Genomic DNA, 21854 nt, shown 5'->3' on the forward strand with positions numbered 1-21854 from the left:
AGGCATGCCTGCGGATGCTCCACCGGAGCCGCGGGACCAGCGGAACCTCCACAGGCATGTCTGCCAGAGGTCCCCCGGAGCCGTGGGACCGGCGACCGCCAGAGCGCGCCCCGCGGCGCGCCGCCCTGCTTGGGGCGGCGGGATTCCTAGAGCCGCCCCTGACTCCAATACAGTGGTTCTCAACTAGGGGTACATGTACCCCTGGGGATATGCAGAGGTCTTCTCCTCATCTAGAAATTTGCCTTGTTTTACAACAGGCTACATAAAAAGCACTAGCAAAGTCAGGACAAACTAAAATGTCATACAGACAATGACTTGTTTATACTGCTCTATGTGCTATACTCTGAAATGTAAGTACAAGATTTATATTCCAGCTGATTTATTTTATAATTATATTATAAAAATGAGAAAGTCAGTAATTTGTCAGTAACAGTGTGGCAGTGACACTTTTGTACTTTTATGTCTGATATTATAAGCAAGTAGGTTTTAAGTGAGGTATGTTAGACAAATCAGATTCCTGAAAGGGGTACAGTTGTCTGGAAAGGTTGAGAGCCACTGCTCTAGTAGACGCTTATGGACTAATCTGTGCATAGGATAAATTGTGTGTTAGCCCTTGTCACTTCTAGTTTGGCTGGTGCTCTGAAATATGAGAGTTCATTATATTGCTAATTCTCTGTTTTCCTTTTTAACATAAACTGTGGCTGTCCTCATTCTCCATTTAAATGGCTGTTCCTTAAGCTTTTGAATTAAATTGTATTTTGTGATAGATTATTGTAGCGTGTCTGTGTGTGTATTTAAAAAAAATCTGAGTTTCGGTGACTGTCTGCTTGTTCTTATACTATGAAAAGAGAGAGTGTCTGATCTTCCTTTTCCAGGCCAGTCCTATTTTATAGATCTCTATTCTGTCCCTTCTCTCAACTAAATGCTCCCAGTCTCTGCACTCTCCTCTCACACACAAGTCTTTCCCTCCTTCTAACCGCTTTTCTTGCCTGTATCTGAATGACTTCACTTTCTGCACCCCCTTGATTTGAGTGAGGGTAACTAAACCTCAACACGATCGGGGTGAATCAAGGATTTCTATACCGACATTTTCAGTATTTCCATCTCATTCCTTAGGCAGCCTTAACACGTCCTAGCTTTCTTTTTCTGACTGCTGTTGCAGAGGCTTTTCATTGAGCTGTCCACAGTGATGCCTGGGTTTCTCTTTTGAGCAGTTAGAGGTTAATGGAGAAGCCAGCAATGTGTGTGAGCTGTGCAAGTGATTTCTGCCAAGAGGTATCATCTTGCTGGGTTAAGCCATGTCTTTCAGAAGGCTGAACTGAGCAGAGCTGCGATCCAGGAAGGGATGTAGGTGCTGTTATGCTCTAGAACTCCAGCATTGCAGTCCACAAAGCCTGAGTTAGGCTGGGCTCCTTAAACACTGAATGGGGGGAGAGAGATATCTTAGAATGTGGTCCACAAAGCTGGCATGCTAGGTGGGGAGCCATCTAAGCTAGCCAATAGGAGATGCTGACCAGAGGGGATGTGTGCTCAATCCTGCCCAGCAGCGTATTATCGCCTAGGTCGACAAATTTGCAGGGGCGGCAAATTTATAATAGCAGCATTTTTGTAATCACGGCATCAGTGACGCCATGATTCTACCAATCATAGCGTGTATTGAAACCACAAATGACGGCGCGACGCCATTTAGTAAACATACTCACGAGAATACTAAACGTTAATAATATGAGTGGAAGGAAGAAATTAAGCGGTTCTCAGTTTTGGATCCATGCGCGGTCCCGCTCTATAAGCGAAATCGTGCTATACAGACATGCATTCAAGCAAGGGTCCGCTGTACTTGTAATTTTATTTATAATAAAACTTGTAAATGTTCAATTTTTTTCATTATATTTAGATTCATTTTAGTTAAAACGAATCTGTAAACAAATGAAAACAAGTTCATATAGGGGCGGCAATTATTTCAGGGCCTAGAGGTGGCAGAAGCATTAATCTGCCACTGATCCTGCCCCTCTCTTGGAGATAGGTGCAGTCTAGGGTGCAGGGAGGCACCTAGCTGTGCTAGTGATTTGTGAAATGGGGGAAGATAGGCACTCTGCTGTCTAAGTTGCATGTGGGACCTGAAACAAAATGTGGGGCAGGGAGAGAGTAGGAAGCCTTCCCTTATAACCTTCAGCCAAGGGTATTCACCTATGCTGTCAGAGACCCCCGGTTCAAGTCTCCTCTCCCTCTGATGAGAAGGGATTTGAACAGGGATCTGCCCCTCTCAGCGGCATGCCCTAACCATGAGGCTATGGGATATTCTCATGCAGGGCTCCCTCAGTCTCTCCTACTGAAGTTGTGTCACTTTAATGAAACAACGGAATACTTTGAGACAGAGTTAGAATGACTCTATAACTCTGCGGTTAGGGCACCCAGCTGAGAGGTGGCAGATGGCTGTTCCAATCCCTTCTCCTCATCAGGCAAGGGGGACTTGAACCGGGGATCTCCCACATGCTGGGACCCTAGCCACTAGGTTTAAGATGATAAAGGGGCTGCTGCTCCTTTCCCTCACGGGCTTTGTGCAGATTCACCTGAGGGACTCGATCCAGTAGACATTCTTAGAGGCTGTTTACAGGATCAGGCCCCTGCATGTGGCTTGGGCAGCTGAATGCCTGTGTTTCACTGTGAGTGGCTCTGAGGCTTAGGTAGGCTTAGATAGGCGTCCAGACAGATAGAGTGAGAGAGCAGTGTGCATGCCCGGAAGAAAAAGGTTTAGGCACAGGCAAGTTTAGGCTTCTCCAGGGCTAGGCAGCAGCTGAATGGGAGTTCTGTGGATTGTAGCAGTGCCTGAAATTGGGACTTAGGCACCTAAGTACCTCTTAAAGCTCTAGCCTGGTCCCCAAACCAATGATCCGAGAGACCCCTTCTTCCCCATCCCACACCAGGAAAAGCTTCAACTTGAACATGAGGGAGCTGCCAGTAGGTACCTGTGTAGGACCCTTCACTCCGGAATCCTCTCCCCACTCTTTGGTCTGCCAGACCTGCCAGGCAAGCTACAAAACCCATTTACTCAGGCATTTGCGGAGTTCTGGAGATGCCTTTTGGCAGCTTTTGTGGTACGGGCATATTATTAGGATAGAAAATCAACAAATTATGACGCGTGTTTGCCAAGGAAATTCTGCTACACAGCCAGCAATCACATGGTCAACAAAAGCTTCGGTGGCATGATAAAATCACCAGTGAGGGAAATAAACTGAACCTCCAGCCAGACTGTCTTAAGGACTTAGCTAGAAATTGATCCAGGTGGCACTCGATCTCCAAGGAGGCTATGTCCCAGGGCTACCCAGGGGGTGGGGCAAGTGGGGCAATTTGCCTCCACAAGAGTTTTTTGGGGCCTCTAGAGCGGGGTCCTTCACTCGCTCCGGGGGGCCCGGAAAACTCTCGTGGGGCCTGGGCCCCCGGAGCTTCTTCTGCTCTGGGTATTCAGCAGCGGGGGGTCCTTACGCCCTGGACCCGCTGCTGAAGTGTCGGGTCTTCGGGGCACTTCAGCGGCGGGTCCCGGAGCGGAAGGACCCCCCCGCCTAATTATTGCCAAAGTGGGGGGCCCCTTGCTGCTGAAGACCCCAGGCCCCCTGAATCCTCTGGGCGGCCCTGCTATGTCCCTTTGGGATTTGCCATGATGATGGAGATGCCATTTGTAATAGTGCATTTTAGTGGATGTTTATTCAGGTGAAGAGACTGGTCTGTCATGTGATGTGATATGAAAAAATTAAATTATATAAAATAGCTGGAGAATAGTAGAAGTGCTTACTGATGTTTTATAAACCTAACCAACTAGCTTACTTAAATCCAGAGTAGAGAATCAATGTCAGCAAGCTTAGTTGTGTTCATATGAATTTCCCCACAATAGCCAACAGGTTAAAATTAGGGCAAGAGCACCAATGGATAAAATTATCTTTCCCCCAAACAATGTGTGTGCGTTTTAGAGTGATGTGTTTTTACCTGGTTCTCGTAACTCCAGAATGGCTCAGCAGATCTTGCTGAAGTTTTTGAGCCCTGGTCTGAGTTCATTTCAATTGAAACATTTCAATTCCAAACTGAAAAAAAGAGAGAATATAGAACTGGGTGTTTTGAATGCAGTGGCCATATATGACGACATGCGTCTTGCACCCCTTTAAATATTTAATGATAAATGATGAGTGGTATGTTCCTGCTGCTTGTGTAATAAATTGGACACTATGGAGGGAATGGACAGACATCATAAGGGGGAATAAAAGCAGAGAATTCTATACAGAAGTCTAAACTCATGGTACTGGCACACAAAGCCTCTTTGGGAATTGTACAGGACCACTGGAAACACACACAGGGGGCCTTAACTCACATTTATTGGGCTATCTGCAAATTTTGCTGGATATGCCAACAGCAGGTTCTGTCTCTTAGGCAGAAAAAACAAATTAGTCCTTCTAGGTATAGTTCAGTAGGGAAGCTAGCAGGCTTGTCCACATGAATACTTAGTTCCTAGCAAGCTGTGTGTCAATATACAGTGCACTAGCATGCTATGGACACAGTGTCTGAATGTGCCGTGCTCCCACACATTACACATTCCCTAGTGTGTTTAGCCTACTCCCATTTCAAAGCGGGATAGATCAAAGTGCACTATGGAACTTTTAATGCATGGCAGCAGGATCCACATGGACCCATAGTACACAGCAAACTAGTGTGCCGTACAGTCACCTCCCCGCTTGCCATGAGCTAAGTGTTTATGTGGACAAGCCCTAGGAAACTTGCAGAGTTAAAATGAAGAATGTAAGTCGAACTCCAGGAAATTCACTAGCCCCCCCAGACCATCTGCCAAGGACACTCTCCCAGCTTGACTTGAAAACTCCTTTAACCACTTATAGTGGGACAGTCAAGATGTAGGGATTTTGGAAAATGATAGCGCACTGGACTAGGTAGCAGGAGACCTGGTGTCCATTCCCACCTCTGCCACTTGCCTGTTGTAATCTTGAGCAAGTCATTTCACCTCTTTCCCCTTCTCACCCATGAGCTATTTGGAACATTAACCCTTTGTTGCGCACACTATCTTTTACTACATGTTTGTAATGTGCCTAGTAGGATGGAGCTCTGATCTCCACTGGGGCCTCGAGGTGCTACTGTAATACAGTAAATAGGAAATTATCCTTCTGCAATCACACTTGGTGCTAGAGGCTTATTAGCACGGCTCCCTTCAATTCCTCTGACATGCACTGATGGGGACTCCTGTGACCACCTGCCTTCACCAGGGAAGAAATCCTCCTCATTCTGCTGGAGGAAGGACTGATTCTGCTGAAGTCAAGTGGCTACCAAGAGTCTCCCATGTTACATCCCTAGATAGAGTCAAGACACTTGAAGTAAAGGCACTCCCACCCTCTTGTCCAGTTCAGTCACTCCAACTAACTTGATGTCAGAATGGTTAAACCTGCTGTCATAAATATAAAGGAAAGAGTTGCATAAAATCCCTCTTTGGCAGCTGTACTGAATCACTTTACCTGTAAGGGGTTGAGAAGCTCAAATAACCTGGTTGGCACCTGACCAGAAGGACCAGTAAGGAAAGAAGATACTTTCAAATCGGGGGTAGGGGAAGTTTTGTTTGTGCTCTCTTTGTTTGTTCCCTCTCCGGATGGAGAGACAGACCAGGCAGGTACAACATCTCCTGAAAACTTACCTGAAATGATCCATCTAAGATTATAAAAATTGTAAGTAAGGCAAGGAAATGCGTTACGTTATCTTTTGTTTTAGCTTGGGAATTTTCCCTATGCTAAGAGGTAGTTTTATTTATTTCTGTTTTTGTAACTGTGAAGCTGAATCCAGAGGGGAGTCCTCTGTGTTTTAAATCTTTTTATTACCCTATAAAGTTACCTTCCATCCTGATTTTGCAGAGATGATTCTTTTACTTTTTCTATTATAATAAAGTTCTTCATTTAAGAACCTGATTGATATTAGTGTCCTAAAGATAAAGGGTCTGGTCTGTACTTACATTAAAGGCAATTGGTTGGTATATTATTCTCAAGCCTCCCCAGGAAAGGGGGTGAAGGAGCTTGGGGGAATATTTTGAGAGGATAAGGATTCCAAGTGACCCTGCCCTGAATTTTTGTGTAAATCACTTGGTGGTGGCAGCAATATCGTCCAAGGACAAGGAAAGAAATTTCTGCCTTGGGGAAGTTTTTAACCTAAGCTGGTAGAATATACGTTTAGGGGGTCTTTCATGCAGGTCCCCACATCTGTACCCCAGAGTTCAGAGTGTGTGGGGGGAACCTTGACACCTGTAAACCTCTGCAATGCTGAGTGATAAGACCTGAGCTTGAAATACAACATGCTGGGCAAATGGTGTGTAACTTGCTTTAATGCACATTAATACTGTAACAGTACAATGCTGAAAGGCACTAGCAGTAGGTGTGTGTAGTAGCTGCAGATGGCAGGCTCTTAAACTGGGTAATATGGTTGATTAAGACTACATGATATTTCTTCACAGAAATCTTGACAGTGTGGTGAAGGCTTTTGATTTCCTGCTTCGTTTTCTGAGGAGCTGTGCTGCAACGTACCATCATCTCAAAGTGGGAGAAGAGAGTTAAATATTGGACCAAATTCAGCTCTGACACAAGCTGGTGCAAAAGTCAGATCTGGAAACACTGAGATGCTGGTTTGTACTAGACCTAGGAAAGGAGACTAATTGAACACCCCCAAACACATTCTGGGGTTTAAGGGCCTAGCTCAGGGGTCGGCAACCTGCGGCTCCCGGCTCGCCCGGGGAAGCACCCTGGCGGGCCGGCCCGGTTTGTTTATCCGCTGCGTCGGCAACTTCGGCCGATCGCGGCTCCCACTGGCCGCGGTTCGCGGTCCCAGGCCAATGCGGGAGGCAGGAAGCCGCGGCCAGAACATCCCTCGGCTCACGCCGCTTCCTGCCTCCCGCATTGGCCTGGGACCGCGAACCGCGGCCAGTGGGAGCTGCGATCGGCCGAAGTTGCCGACGCGGCGGATAAACAAACCGGGCCGGCCCGCCAGGGTGCTTCCCCGGGCGAGCCGGGAGCTGCAGGTTGCCGACCCCTGGCCTAGCTGAATTCAGCATTGGTGAAGTACGCCAGATTGACAAGCCAAAGCCTGTGCAAGCTTCCCATACACACCATTCCCCTGCCAATGTGCCTCAGGCTTGAAATAGAGGGCCCTCCTTTGGGGATGGGTGGGAAGTTGAATCTAAATGTCACATTTAGGGCTTCCGCCAGCATCCATTTAAGTTACCGGGATGTCTTTCTATTGATTTCATGAGGTCTGGATCAGGTCCTTTGTCCTTAACGTGAAAGAACCAATGAGGGTACTAAATACTGCCAGCTGTTATTGTGGTTTGTGAGATGTGGGTAGTTCTCCAGTAGGGGCTAGAATTAAACCACTGCACGGAAGCCTCTTCTCCCCCAACCAATTTTGCAAACAGCCACAAAATGGCAACAATTTGGGTCACTATCTTTTGGATTAAATTTCAGCCAATGATCAAAGTGAAAGACTCCATATGCCACAAAACCAATCCCCTGAGTCATTTATTGCCATATATGTTAATTCTTATTCTTTTGTACTTTCAACTAGAAAAAAATGGAAGAATGTTTTCCTGAGACTTACTGCAGAATTTAATATCACAGCCAGAGGTCAAATGGCTGCAGGCCATTGTTAATAGATGCCAGAATTAACTATTTTGGAATGGGGGTAGAAGTTGAGTGACTGAGTGTCCATGTCACAAAAGGGGCTTACCTTTTTATTTTCTTAGGGTGTAGATGGGATCACGCAGGCATCCTTTTGTCAAAACCCTTTCATAAGTTAAATTCCCCAGTGTCTATAAGTGAGAAAAGTTCTTCCCTTTCTCCTTCATGGAGTCCTCCTTCATCATATATTTATTCTTGAAAATACAGCACAGACGGATGCAGGGCCAGCCCTAGACCAAATGGCACCCTAGGCGAGGAGCATCTTCCGTGCACCGCCCCTCCAACTTGTTAAACTTTTGAATACCTTTTTTTATTACATTTGTAGTTCATTTTACGACTTTGATGCATGATTTGCATGCATGATTTATCCCTGTCATACAAGATGATAAATTTTCATGCTAGAGGTCCACTGGAGCCGCGGGACCGGCGACCGCCAGAGCGCCCCCCGCGGCGTGCCGCCTCCTTGGGGCAGTGCAAATCCTAGAGCCGCCCCTGCCCTTGCTGAACGAACAAGGTGCGCGTACTAATCTTGGGATGAGTGAGCACGCTTGTTTGGCTGTTTTTGGTTTTTGGCTGTTTGTTTTTCTTTCTCTTACAGGTTACTTAAAGTTACAGGGTCAGTTGGGAGTGTGTGTGTTGGGGGCTGTTTGAGCCTTTGTTCCCTGGATCAGCCTTGATCACCTTTGAACAGCCTCCATCAGCCTTGGAGAGAAGGCCTTAAAAGCCAGTGGCTAAGCAACCAAGGGGAGACAATAACATAGATTGTCATACCATTGGGGCAATAATCTGGTACAGCTGTACCACCAATGGCGCTCTCGATCACTGGCGCTCTCAATCACTGACACTTCAACCTAAGGTCAGTGTAGCCCACTGGGGCACTGGGAAATCTCCCAGGAGGCCCCTTCCCCCAGCCATGCACAGCTTAAAAATATTTGGGGGGGGTGTTAGAATCCTGTCTCTTTAAAACTGGCAGAGAAAAGCCTCAGCACTCCACACAGGCAGATCCCAGGGGGGTCCCTCAGCGCTGCCTTCCTCTGGTAGTGCCTGTGTAACCCACGCCTTGTGGGTGTTCTGTCCCAGTAAGTGAGTAAGTGGGGGTTGGGGGGGGGAAGAGTCTATACGTTTAGGGGGTCTTTCATGCAGGTCCCCACATCTGTACCCCAGAGTTCAGAGTGTGTGGGGGGGAACCTTGACATCTGTAAACCTCTGCAATGCTGAGTGATAAGACCTGAGCTTGAAATACAACATGCTGGGCAAATGGTGTGTAACTTGCTTTAATGCACATTAATACTGTAACAGTACAATGCTGAAAGGCACTAGCAGTAGGTGTGTGTAGTAGCTGCAGATGGCAGGCTCTTAAACTGGGTAATATGGTTGATTAAGGCTACATGATATTTCTTCACAGAAATCTTGACAGTGTGGTGAAGGCTTTTGATTTCCTGCTTCGTTTTCTGAGGAGCTGTGCTGCAACGTACCATCATCTCAAAGTGGGAGAAGAGAGTTAAATATTGGACCAAATTCAGCTCTGACACAAGCTGGTGCAAAAAGTCAGATCTGGCAACACTGAGATGCTGGTTTGTACTAGACCTAGGAAAGGAGACTAATTGAACACTCCCAAACACATTCTGGGGTTTAAGGGCCTAGCTCAGGGGTCGGCAACTCTGGTAGTGCCTGTGTAACCCACGCCTTGTGGGTGTTCTGTCCCAGTAAGTGAGTAAGTGGGGGTTGGGGGGGGAAGAGTCTGCTCTACAGCTTTAGCTAACAGCCAGCCAGCTTTTAGCTCATGCAGTAGAGGCTCATGCACTAAGCTCCAGAGGTCCCCAGTTCTATTGATCCTGTTGGTGACCGGGGTCTGTTGGCGTTACACCAGCACTGCAGCATGACGACCCAGAATGCACTGCAGGCTCTGACTGCTTCTGTCAAATGAAGGGGAGGGGCACTATCACAGTGCCCTGTGGGGTGGCTCCACAGCAGCTGGGAGAGGAGATTCCCTGCTTGGGTAGATGTACATGTGCTAGCTCTGCTCAAGCTAGTGCCCGAAAAAATAGCAGTGTGGCCTGGCAGCAGCTTGCACACTGATGAATTGAGCCCTTTTTCCTTGCCTTCAAAGCTCTGCATTACTCCACCCGCACCTATTTAATCGGACCTTGTGTTTTATGTCATCCCACCACTGATGCCAGCCTAGGTGCTCCCTTTGTCACTTCTCCCACAGCCAGCTCTAGGCTTTTTCCCACATTGCCCTCTAGCCCCAGAAGGCTGGTTCATGAGGCCACCACCCTCTCCTCAGTTACACCTGTTGGGAAGACGCACTTATATCACAAGGCCTACTGGGAATGAGTCACTCTCGGCATATGATGTTGCTGAGGAACCCTCCAGTCTAAGTGCTGTCACCCAACCCTTCATCTGCCACCCCACCCTACTGTACTGTGACCCCTTCAGTCTATCATGAGCTGAAATTAGACTGCAAACTCTCTAGGGCAGGGACTATCATTTCTTATCTGTGCTGTGAGCAGTGGTGCCAACTCATGATTTTAATTGCAAGTATAGGCACCCTTTACTAGAGGGGCCTCTGAACTTTACTGGGAGTGTTCCAGGGGAAAAGCCTGTGTGCTGCAATCTAGCCTTAGAGACTACAACTCCCATGATACCTTGGGGAAAGAGGGGGAGACTACCTCATGCAGGGAGAGACGGCATCAGACTCCATTTTGGGAAAAGCCATGAGATTGCTGCTGTGGAGCTCTGTCCATACCAGGAACTGCTGCTAGGAAGCCAGAAGCTGCTGCTGAGAGCCCGCCGGGGCTTTGATCGAGCAGAGAGCCTCAGGGGCTACTGGTGGCTTCACTGGAGCCAAGGCAGACACGGTTGCTGTGTCTAGCGCTGACTGAGGGGGGCCTGCAGTGAAGGAACTAGGAGTAACCCCCACTCTGGTTTGGGAAAGTACTTGCAAGGGAAGGGGCACAGCAGAGAGTCTGAGTCTGAGGAGAGGCAGAGCGATCTTCCCACCGAACCAGGACCCAGAGCTGCTGACCTTTGGTGGGGCCGGCTCCAATCGTCTGAGGGGTTGTGCAGCATGTTGCCTTGGCTGGACTGATACACAAAACCAACAGAGAGCTGTCTCCAGCTGCAGATCTTCCAGTGCGCCCACGCAAGGGTCCAGGACTCTGAAATCCAGAGGAGTGTGCACTGCGGGGTGGTGGCAGTGTAAATGCCAGTTAGAGAAGTTTCATTTATTGCTGTATACTATATTTGTTAATTGATTTTATTCAGGTGCCCCCTGTGGATTTAAATTGGTAGGGACATGTAATCTTAGACGGTTCTACCCTGATTTTTTAAGTTAAGTAAAGCTGTGTTAACTCTAATGTAAATATATTGGATGTATATTATTTATAATTGGTATTTTTGAGTTACACTCATGCCACAAATTATATTATGATGATTTATTATTAGAATACCTTTATTCCTGGAGGTTCCCAAGGCATGCCATTGAGTGTGTACAGGGGCCAGCCAGGTGGAGGCACAGCCAATTTTAAATTCCTTTAGGAGTAAAGAGACTGTAGCAGAGGGCTGGATAAAGGATTCCCACCTATCCAACAGCACTACTGGGATACTCAGCATCTTCTTTAATGTCAACAACATCAGGCGCCCAGGCACACAGGGGAGTGTTGCCTGTTCCCGAGTAACCCAGGAAGGACAGGGGGTGTTATACAAGTCGCACGATATTTGGTACATTTTTTAAAACCCTAGCCCCAGGCGTCAGGTGATTTAGTGAGAATTTCAGCTTTCATTTAAAAAAAAAATTGTTTCGAGCCTGCATCGGTAGAGAAAAAAAGCATGAAAATGTGGCTCAAAAATCCTAAGACAAACACACAGACCCCAAAATGTTAAATATTTATTTAATCTCATGATTTTTTGGGGGAGGGGGCTGACTCATGCGCTTTGAACACTTGGTACTGGCAGTACAGTGTGAAGGATGTTATAAAATAACACACTCTAATAACAGTGGTGAACACACATTGTTTAATAGTTTGACTGCACCAGAAAAGAAAACAATATCCTAAAGCATTTTCATAACCAGTGAGTACAGAACAGTTATAGCCCAGAATAGCCACTAATCACTGAGAGATGACCCTCACTACCAAAGGTAGATCAGAGTCTGTGTCCTAGGCTACAGAGCTGGAGGGGGGGCACGACACCTGGACCACGGCCTGACCACATTTAAGCAGGTCCATGGAAAATAGGGTTGCCACAGACTGGACTGGGTTTTCTACTCTCTTGCCAGTTAAGAGGTGTCACCAGCGGAAGGGGTGGGGTGGGGGCTAGCCTCCCCCAGCCAGTGGTTCACACGCCGCTCATGGTTCCGTCTAATTATTGTGCAGGCAGCTGTCAGTGTGAACATACAACAGCAGTTTCCCTTCTGCGCTCTCTGAACAGTGCTGTAACTTCCGGCACTGTAACTTTGCCAGTGTAGATGTCAAGGGCGGCTCTAGCGATTTCGCCACCCCAAGCATGGCGGCACTCCGCATGGGGCGCTCTGGCGGTCGCCGGTCCCGCGGCTCCGGTGGACCTCCTGCAGACGTGCCTGCGGAGGGTCCGCTGGTCCCGCGGCTCCGGTGGAGCATCCGCAGATCAGAGTCTGTGTTCTAGGCTGCAGAGCTGGAGTGGGGGCACAACACCTGGACCACGGCCTGACCATGTTTAAGCAGGTCCATGGAAAATAGGGTTGCCACCGACTGGACTGGGTTTTCTACTCTCTTGCCAGTTAAGAGGTGTCACTTGCTGATCTTCGTTTTGTTGATGCCTGTGCGGTGATCTTGTAACTAGCAGTCATGCTCATCATGGCTGGAAGCATGCCATGGCAGCCACCCAGGTCCTGCTCTGTAGGCGCAGCAGGCTGGGGCCTCACCTGACAGTTGCCAAAACCACGATGGTACCTCTCAGCACCAAGGACCAGCCGGGAAGAGAGACAGACACATCACCCAAGGGCCAGGCTTGCCAGCAGGGAGGGGGTCCGGTGTGGAGTAGGGGAGATGGGGTCCTGGGTGAGAACAGTACGGGGGAGGGGCTTCCAGGGGGCTGAGACTCCTGAGAGGGGGTAGAGTGGGCCAAGGATTTCAGGTTCTCAGGAATGGTGAGGTACCTGGCAATGGAAGAGGAAGGTCATGCAGAGGGTGGCAAATCTATGTCCCTCAACTTTAAAGGGGGCATATGCTGCACTAAATCCAACCTCCCCTCCCCAGCACCCAGTTCTTCACAGCAACTAGTAGAAACCCAGGGATTTGTGGGGAGAAATAATTCAAGACAGCTCCTGTAGATGGCCCATACAGACCCTCTCTCCTGAGATATTTCTGCCCAGGACTAACCCAAGAATTACCTGAAAGATTTAATGAAGGATTTTGTCCCATTAGGTTAGTAGCTAAAAGGGCACCTCCAGCATCTTAGCCTTGACAGCCTGACCAACCCCACAGTGCATTGGTCTTACTCAGCTTGAAGTCTGAGGCCACTTTCAGCAGGAGGCTGCAGCACCACTTCATCTTTGAGAAGCACTCCCTGAGCAGGGCTAGTCACTACAGCCTGGAGCTCTGGGACCCTCCTGACCAGCGCTGTCACAAGGAGTTCAGGCTTCAGAGCCAGGCCATAGACACCAGCAGTTTGCCTAGGATGAGAGAGGAGCCTGTCAAGGGCATTGGGAACACAGAGGTGGGATGTTAAACGGCCCTTTTCAAAATGCTGTGGGGCGAGCATGGACAAACTGCTTCCCCTGGAATAAAATATGCTGCAATCACTGAGGCCTGGTCTACACTAGGACTTTAATTCGAATTTAGCAGCGTTAATTCGAACTAACCGCTCAACCGTCCACACCAGGAAGCCATTTAATTCGAACTAGAGGGCTCTTTAGTTCGAATTTGGTACTCCACCCCGGCAGGTGGAGTAACGCTAAATTCGACATGGCTAGTTCGAATTAGGCTAGGTGTGGATGGAAATCGAACTTAGTAGCTCCGGGAGCTATCCCACACTGCACCACTCTGTTGACGCTCTGGACAGCAGCCCGAGCTTGGATTCTCTGCCCAGCCACACAGGAAATGACCCGCGAAAATTTGAATTCATTTTCCTGTCTGGGCGGTTTGAATCTGACGTTCTGGTTGCACATCGGGGCGAGCTCCGCAGCACCGGCAGCAATGCAGAGCTCTCCAGCAGAGGAGTTCATGTAATCTCTGAATAGAAAGAGGGACCCGGCATAGACTGACCGGGAACTCTTCGATCTGATCGGTGTGTGGGGCGAGGAGTCTGTGCTTTCGGAGCTGCGCTCCAACGAACGGAATGCAAAGACCTACGAGAAGGTCTCCAAAGCCATGATCCAGACAGAGGATACAGCCGTCATGCAACGCAGCGCCGCGTGAAAATCAAGGACCCCAGACAAGCCTACCAAAAAATCAAAGCGGCCAACGGACGCTACGGAGCCTGCCACCACTGCCCCACCAGTGACCATGGACTCTGATGATGGGACAGTGTCGACGGACAGTTCCTCGACGATGTTCACGGACGGGGAAGATGAGGAAGGGTTTGTGGAGGACGAGGCAGGCGATAGCGCTTACAACGCTGGTTTCCCCGACAGCCAGGATCTATTCATCACCGTCACGGAGATCCCCTACCAACCCTCCCCGGCCAGGAACCCGGATCCTGAATCAGGGGTAGGATCTGTCGGTAAGTGCTTTAACCATGTTAACTTTTATTCTTAATATAACAGGAATCTGAAGTGTGTGAAAAGGAGGTCTCTGTATATATGGTGATAGAACAGAAATCCTCCTGGGAGAATGCCACGAAGCTCTCCTGCCGTTAATCGATAAGCATCAGCAGGAGGTTCCTGGGGAGAGCTGCCTTATTGGGTGCTCCGTGGTAGCACACTTTTCCGCGCGAGGCTTTCATGCGGTATTCAGGGAGCACTGCCTCCCAGAGCACGGCTGCATAGGTCCGTGGTTCGTGCTAGATTTCACGCAGCATGCGCTCTCTATCTCCTTCAGTGCCCGTCCTCACGGTGATCTCGCTCGGAGACTCCTGCATCTAAGTAGGGGAAGAAATGTTACGTTACGCCTGGTCCAAAGTATTTTTAATAAATAAACGGACAGACGGCATAGCACAGACTCAGAACGCAGCTGCGTGACGAGCGTAACGGAAAGCCAAAGAATCAAATGGACGCTCATGGAGGGAGGGGGGAACGAGGACGCAAGGTATCCCACAGTTCCTGCTGTCTCCGAAAAGCATTTGCATTCTTGGCTGATCTCCAAATGCTTTTAGGGTCAAACACAGTGTCCGCGGTGGGTCGGGGCATAGCTCGGCAATTTACGCAGCCCCCCGACCCCCAGAAGTTAAAGGGAAAACAATCCTCTGTTGACTCTTTTACATGTCACCGTATCTGTACTGAATGCTGCAGATAGACGCGATGGTGCAGCACTCAACACCAACATCCTTGCTCCCCCCACGCTATGGATGGCTGATGGTACAATAAGATGGAAATCCATCCTCATCATCAGCCTATTGGCACATGGGGCAGTGCAAAAGGACTGGTAACCATAACGACCGTACCAACTTGCTTGGGACAGGTCGGTCAAGGCCGCCTGTTGCTAATTTTTCATGGTAGATGGTGCAGTATGGCTGGTAACCGTCCTCATCATTGCAACAGGGGGCTGAGCTCCATCAGCCCCCACCCTTCATTGTAAAGAAAAGATTCAATTGCCCCTGGACTAGCAGAGGGATGAGTGGCTCCCTCCTCCACACCCCTTAATGTCATCTCTGGACTATCATTGCAGCTGGAGGCTTCCTTCCACTCATTTCTCACAAACGACTACCTGTGTCTTATTCATGCATTCTATATTACTTCATCACACAAGTGGGGGGACAATGGTATTGGAACCCAGGAAGGCTGGGGGAAGAATGGAATGAACAGGTGGGGTTGTTTCAGGAGCACACCCTGTGAATAGCGTTCAGCTCAAAATTTATGCAGGATTGGACAGAGAGCAGCTGTGGTCTCTGGTTGTATGATACAGTGGTTCTCTAGTACACTTGCCCATAAGCTAGGCAGGACTGATTCTATTTTTAGATACCCAAAAAGGAGGGATTGACTCGGGGAGTCATTCCCAAATTTTGCTTTTGCGCCCCTGGCTGATCGACCAGGGGCACTTATGACAGCACCAAATGGCGCAGTGCAAAAGGACAGGTAACCATGACCATCTTATTACCGTCTTCTTACCAGTTCATGGTATGGTAGACGGTGCAGTATGCCTGGTAACCATCGCTGCTGTCATGCAAAAGCATAAGCATGCTGCTGTGTAGCGCTGCTGGTCCGCCTCTGTCAGCGGCATCCAGTACACATACGGTGACATACACAAAAGGCAAAATAGGGTCCATTGTTGCCACGCTATGGCGTGTGCCAGGGCATTTCATGGAAAACGTGCTCGAAATGATTGTCTGCCATTGCTTTCCCGGAGGAAGGAATGACTGGCGACATTTACCCAGAATCCACCGCGCAAATGATTTGTGCAACAGCAGGCACAGGGGTCTCAACAAAAAATTCACAGAGACAGCCTAGACTCAGTTAATTGTTCGCAAAAAAGTATCATTGCAAGGAATTAACTAACTGTTTCCCATCTCACAGCTTCCACTGTCTCCAGACCTGCCACAGCATCCACCTCGCAGAGGCTGGCGAAGATTAGGCGGCGAAAGAAAAAGACAAGGGACACGATTTTCGATGAATGTGTGGGCTGCTACCTAGCCGAGGCGGACCAGCAGAGGCAGTGGAGGGAGAAAGTCTCTCTGTACCAGCGCTCACACAGCGAATGGGAGGAGAGGTGGCGTGAGGAACACAAGCAGGCGACTCAAGCAATGCTTGTACTACTGAGGGAGCAAACGGACACGCTCCGGTGACTTGTGTATGTTCTGCAGGACCGCTGCAGGACAGAGCCCCCGGCAGTATCTCTGCAACTGCCCTCCCCCGCCACAAAGTCACATTCCCCCCTCACCTCAAATAACCAGGAGGATGCCCGCCCTGGGCCGTGAATACTGTCACTGCACCCCAGCAGAGTGCTCAAGTAACCAAAAGCTCTCCTACCCTACGTTTGCATAAGTCCTTCCCTTCCGGACTCAAACAAGTCCCAATCCCAGTCCCATCCCATAACTGTGTACTTAAGTAATAAAAATACTTTGCTGTTAAGTACTGTTTCCGTCATGTTTCTTCACTGAAGACTGTGTTTGAATGGGGTGCGTGGGGAAGTGCATTGCTAATTGCATAGGACAGGCACCTTTCGCAGGGTACAGACACGGGGGCCGGATCAGCAGCGGGTAACACACACAGTGCAGTCAGCAGGCACCGTGGTTGGTATGGGAGGTGGTTTCCAGGTTCTGTGTGGGCGGTGGGGATGTGACTTTTTAGCGGGGGAGGGCAGGTACAGATCTTATACAGCGGTCCTTGTCGTGGACCGCTGAGTCACGCAGCAGAGGAATCTGTATCCGTCCTCCTCCGCCACAAGGCCACATAGCCCCCCGCACACAGAATCCCAAAAAGGAGGGATGGCAGGCTCCGTTGAAACAAGCAGTCCGGCAATGCGGACCGCTGTAGGAGCAGGAGCCTGTCATTCCTTGAGTTTAGAGGCGGTCTTTACATCAGCGCACACCCTACCCACTGCAGTCTGCGTTCCAGTTTCGACCCTTTAACGAAAAGTCATGAATAAAGAAACCTCTCCTCAGTAACAGTGTGACATGTATTTTATTTTTACACGTGTCTTGGAAGTGGAGGAAACGGGGAGAACGGGGTATTTAACCGAAGAGGAGAGTCAACAGTAACTGGGTAAAGAAACAGGGGCAGGTTCAGATTCTCTGTAAAGAAACTGAACAGTCACAGGTCACGCTGCTCGCTGGTATTTAAAGAGTTCCTTGTCGCTGTCCCAGGCGCCTGTATAGGGCTTCATGAGCAAGTGCATTAGCGGGCAGGCTGGGTCACCGAGGATCACTATAGGCAAATGCACATCCACAACAGTTATTTCGTGGTACGGGAAGAAACTACCTTCCAGCAGGCGTCTGAGCAGCCCACAGTTCCTGAGAACACACGCATCAGGAACCTTGCCCGGCCATACGACGTTCATGTTGGTAAAACGTCCCCTATGGTCCCCCAGTGCTTGCAGAACCATTGAAAAGTAGCCCAATTTCTCAGCAGCTGAATGTGGAAGAGGTGGACGATAAAGTGCGAGGAGGAGAAAACGGCGAGGATCGCAGCGGGCTCCATGCTTGCAGTGCTGTGGCGTCCACGCTGTCACTGACCAGAAAAGTGCACGAACAGATTGCCCGCAGGCGCTTTCAGGGACGGAGGGAGTGAGGGCGTGATTGACAGTTCAATGACGACAGTTACCCAAAACCACCCTCGACACATTTTTTCCCCCAGCAGGCATTGGGGGCTCTACCCAGCATTCCAATGGGCAGCGGGGACTGCGGGAACTGTGGGATAGCTTCCCACAGTGCACCGCTTCGAAAGTCGACGCCGGCCCCGTTAATGTGGACTCAGAAGTTCGAATTAGTGTATTTAGTATGGATACACAAATTCGACTTCATAAGGTCGAATCCACAAATTCGAATTAAGTAGATTCGAAATAGTCCTGTAGTGTAGACAAGGCCTGAGAGATTAGTTTTAAGGGAAGTTACTGAGCCCAATTTCCTTACAGTTCATAGTGCCCAGGACAGGTGCTGAGACAGATAGATGGTCTCTTTCTATCCATGCTGCCCATATAGAAAACTTTCTCCTTGTCAGGCCATTTATGTATGCCAAGGGACACAGGCCTACTATGCTACGCTATTCTTCTTCTATCTTGCTTAAGCTAATGTCTTTACAGGGTACAGGCCTGTAGGTTCCTTGCGTTACTGCTAAATATAATAAAAGGCTAAACTAGCTCTATGGGCTACACTGCTGGCCTATTGGTGTGGCTGGGGTTGGTGAAGGCAATCCTGGCTGCTGACCTACCACACCGGTCCTCTGCATGCTCACCATCCTCCTTCGGAGCATCTGCGCCTGCTGCAGACGGTGCTGAAATTGCGGTTGGTGAAGCTTGTGTTTAATGGGGAGGCAAAAGGGCACCGGGCACTTGTTCTCCTGGCAATGCTTTGCATGGTAGCAGCAAAGAGCAATGAGTTGCTTGCAAACAGGGCACCCTCCGTTGGTCTTGCGCTTGCAGCTTTTGGTATGTTGGACAACTCGCTTCATCTTCTGACAGGATGGCAGTGAACAGTTGACGTTACGACACTGGCAGGCATGGACAAGGGACTGGATGCAGCGCTGGATGCTCAGGCGGCGAGAGTCACCAGGGCTCTGGGTGGTTGCAGTTTGCTGGTTGTTGCTTTCATCGTCTAGGCCAAGACCCAATTTCTCCATCTTGTGGTCGTGGTTTTTAGTGTTATAACAGGTGATGCATAGGTCGTAATCCTGGAAAGAGACCAAACATTTGGAAAATTAAACAGTTGTCTACATAACCTGGCACAATAAATATACAAATGGGGTCATGTTACTAACAAGGGATATGGACTATGGTTGGGGGAGGCAGAAAAATTGGCCTTTTTGTTGCTTATAAAGCCAGAAGGGACCATTGTGATCATCTAGTCTGACTTCTTGTGTAACACAGGCCATAGGACTTCCCTGGATCAAAGTCTATTTAACTAGACCACTGATTTTAGGAAAATATCCAGTCTTGATTTCAAAGTTTCCAGTGATGGAGAATCTATCACAACCTATGCTAAATTGTTCCAATGGCTAATTACTGTCACTTAAATTGGCATCTTATTTCTAGTGCAGATTTTTCTAGCTTCAACTTCCAAGGCACTGGATCTCATCATATTTTTGCCTGCTAGACTGAAGGGTCCTCATCACATTTCCGTTCTCCACATAGGTAGCTCTAGATTGATCAAGTCAACCTTTAAACATCTCTTTGTTAAACTCAATAGACTGAGCTGCTCGTAAGCATGTTTTCCTATCTTTTATTCATTCTTCTGGCTCTTCTCTGAACCCGCTCCAATATATCAACATTTTTTTTTAATTGCGAATGGTAGAACCAAACAATATTCCAGTGGAAGTCACACCAGTGCCAAATAGAGATAATATAACCTCTCTTTTCCTACTTGATATTCCCCTTTTTATACAGCCAAGGATCACACTAGCTCTTTTAGCCAGTGTTGCATGGCCTTGCAATGTTCTCTCCACGGGTGGTGGGTCGCCTAGGCTGGGGGAGGCTTTGCCTCCCCAAACAATTAGGCGTGACCCTGCCCCCTGCTGTGACGCTCCCTGCATGCGGCTGTGGCTCCAGTCCTCCGGCTCCGAATCCAGCCCCCCCAGTGCTCTGGGGGTGGGGCCACCCACCTTCCCATGCTCCAAAGCTGGGGCGGCTGAGGCTGTGCGCTGCTCACCCTCCCAGTGCTCCTTTGGGCCTGGGGGTCTAGCTGCGGGACTAGGCCGGGGGCTGTGGTGGTGGGGGGGGGAAGCTCTGGGGGCGGGAGGACATGCTGGCTCCAGCAGGGGTGGAAGGGTTGGGGCCTCCAGCGGAAGGGGTGGGGTGGGGGCTAGCCTCCCCCAGCCAGCGGTTCACACGCCGCTCATGGTTCCGTCTAATTATTGCACAGACAGCTGTCAGTGTGAACATACAACAGCAGTTTCCCTTCTGTGCTCTCTGATCAGTGCTGTCACTTCCGGCACTGTAACTTTGCCAGTGTAGATGTGCCCTCAGAAAAGCCCAGAAAGCTTTGGAGGAGAAAGAGAAGGCTATTAAGGAGTTAACAAATGAGCTGCATTCAGAGGCAGAGGAGCGATTAGTACTTTTTCAAAAGATGCAGGAGTTAGAGGAGACGTTTGAAGGGAGTAGGTATCGGGTACAGGAAGCAAGAGAGGAAACACTCTGTTGGCAGGACCAAGCGGCTGCCAGCTGAAGATCGCTGAAGGGCTATAAATCAGACCGGGATCGGCTGTTGGAGAGAATCAGGGAGTTGGAAAGTGTTTGTAATGTGTTAGAGAGAGAGACGAGGGACACAGCACCAAGTATAGCAGGGTTACAGAAATGCCTGCCACTGCAAGCTCCTTGAGAGTAAAAGCAAGTACGGAGGTACAGATGGTGACAGATTGTGAGAGAGATCAGAGGACCGGAGCATTGATTCCCATTCCCATTGGTATGGTGGAGCCAAAGTACTAGAAGCAGAGCGGGAGAGTTAGCACAGGCTGACACGGTACCTTCAGGAGCAGAGTCGGAGAGTGTCTCAGGAGCCACAGGGAGAGTCAGTTAGCAGTAGCTGCTGGAAGTAGGAGGAAGTCCCAGAGTGGCACAGCAGGAGGTGGGGTCAAGCGTCATCTTAGAGGAAGTGACTGGGGATGCAAAGGTCAGGATAGGCTGAGCTGAGCAAAGAGGGAGGAGCTATCCTCTCCTCTGTTAGTGTCTGCCCCTACTAGCGAAGAGGGGGTGCCTTTAGAGACTGTAATTGTTCAGGGACTAGCCCAGTGGTTCTCAAACTTTTTTTTCCCCCCACAGACCATGTGAAAATCGCTGAAGGTCTCGGCAGACCACTTAATGATCTTTCCAAATGTTATTTGTACCGTTAGCTAACTATTGTAAAGTGCTTTGGATAAAAGTGCTATAAAAACAATAATAATAAACTTTTTTTTGTTCTACAAATAAAAGCACACAACTGATATGTTAATATCAGTAGTCTTACCTTTCTAATGTGATGGACGTGCCCTCTCCCCCCGCCGAAGTAGCCCCCAAGCTGGGGCTGGGAAGGAGTGGGAGTCTCTCCCTGGCAGCTGCAGCCCTGCAGCTGGGGAAAGTCACCTCTTTCTCTGGCCGCTGCAGCCCTGCACATACCAAATTCCCCCCACTCCCTCGTCTCACCCCACTACCTCTTCCCACCTTCCCCCCAAGGCCACCACCTCACCTTACATGTGTGTCTTCTCCAGGGTCCAGGCACCTAATTAGTGGAGCTACGCCTGTGCAGCTCCACTAATTAGATGGGTGGCCCTTTATTCTCTTGTGTGTGGCCGCCCAGGCACACACCTTAGAGGGAACTATCTGCGGATCACCTGAATGGAGCTCTCAGACCACTGGTGGTCCGCGGACCACAGTTTGAGATCCTCTG

The 21854-nt window shown here is 49.2% G+C and overlaps 1 protein-coding gene across 3 annotated transcripts in view; it reads right to left on the bottom strand.

The window, feature by feature from the left end:
- Positions 1–11622: 11622 nt before the first annotated feature.
- The window catches only part of EP300 (E1A binding protein p300), a 174819-nt gene continuing 164587 nt past the window's right edge, over positions 11623–21854 (bottom strand). The window contains exons 31-32 of one of the 3 annotated variants that reach the window (XM_044984360.1): positions 18733–19167; positions 11623–12843 (exon numbers count right to left, since the gene is read on the bottom strand). In XM_044984360.1, the coding sequence (XP_044840295.1) occupies positions 12826–12843; positions 18733–19167 (453 nt within the window). In that variant the 3' untranslated portion in view covers positions 11623–12825. Of the gene's footprint in view, positions 13360–18370; positions 19168–21854 lie in introns of those variants that run through there. The other 2 variants (XM_044984354.1, XM_044984346.1) reach the window with 2 other exon arrangements.

The sequence above is a fragment of the Mauremys mutica genome, chromosome 1, assembly GCF_020497125.1.
Source record: "Mauremys mutica isolate MM-2020 ecotype Southern chromosome 1, ASM2049712v1, whole genome shotgun sequence".
Classification (NCBI taxonomy): Eukaryota; Metazoa; Chordata; order Testudines; family Geoemydidae; genus Mauremys; species Mauremys mutica.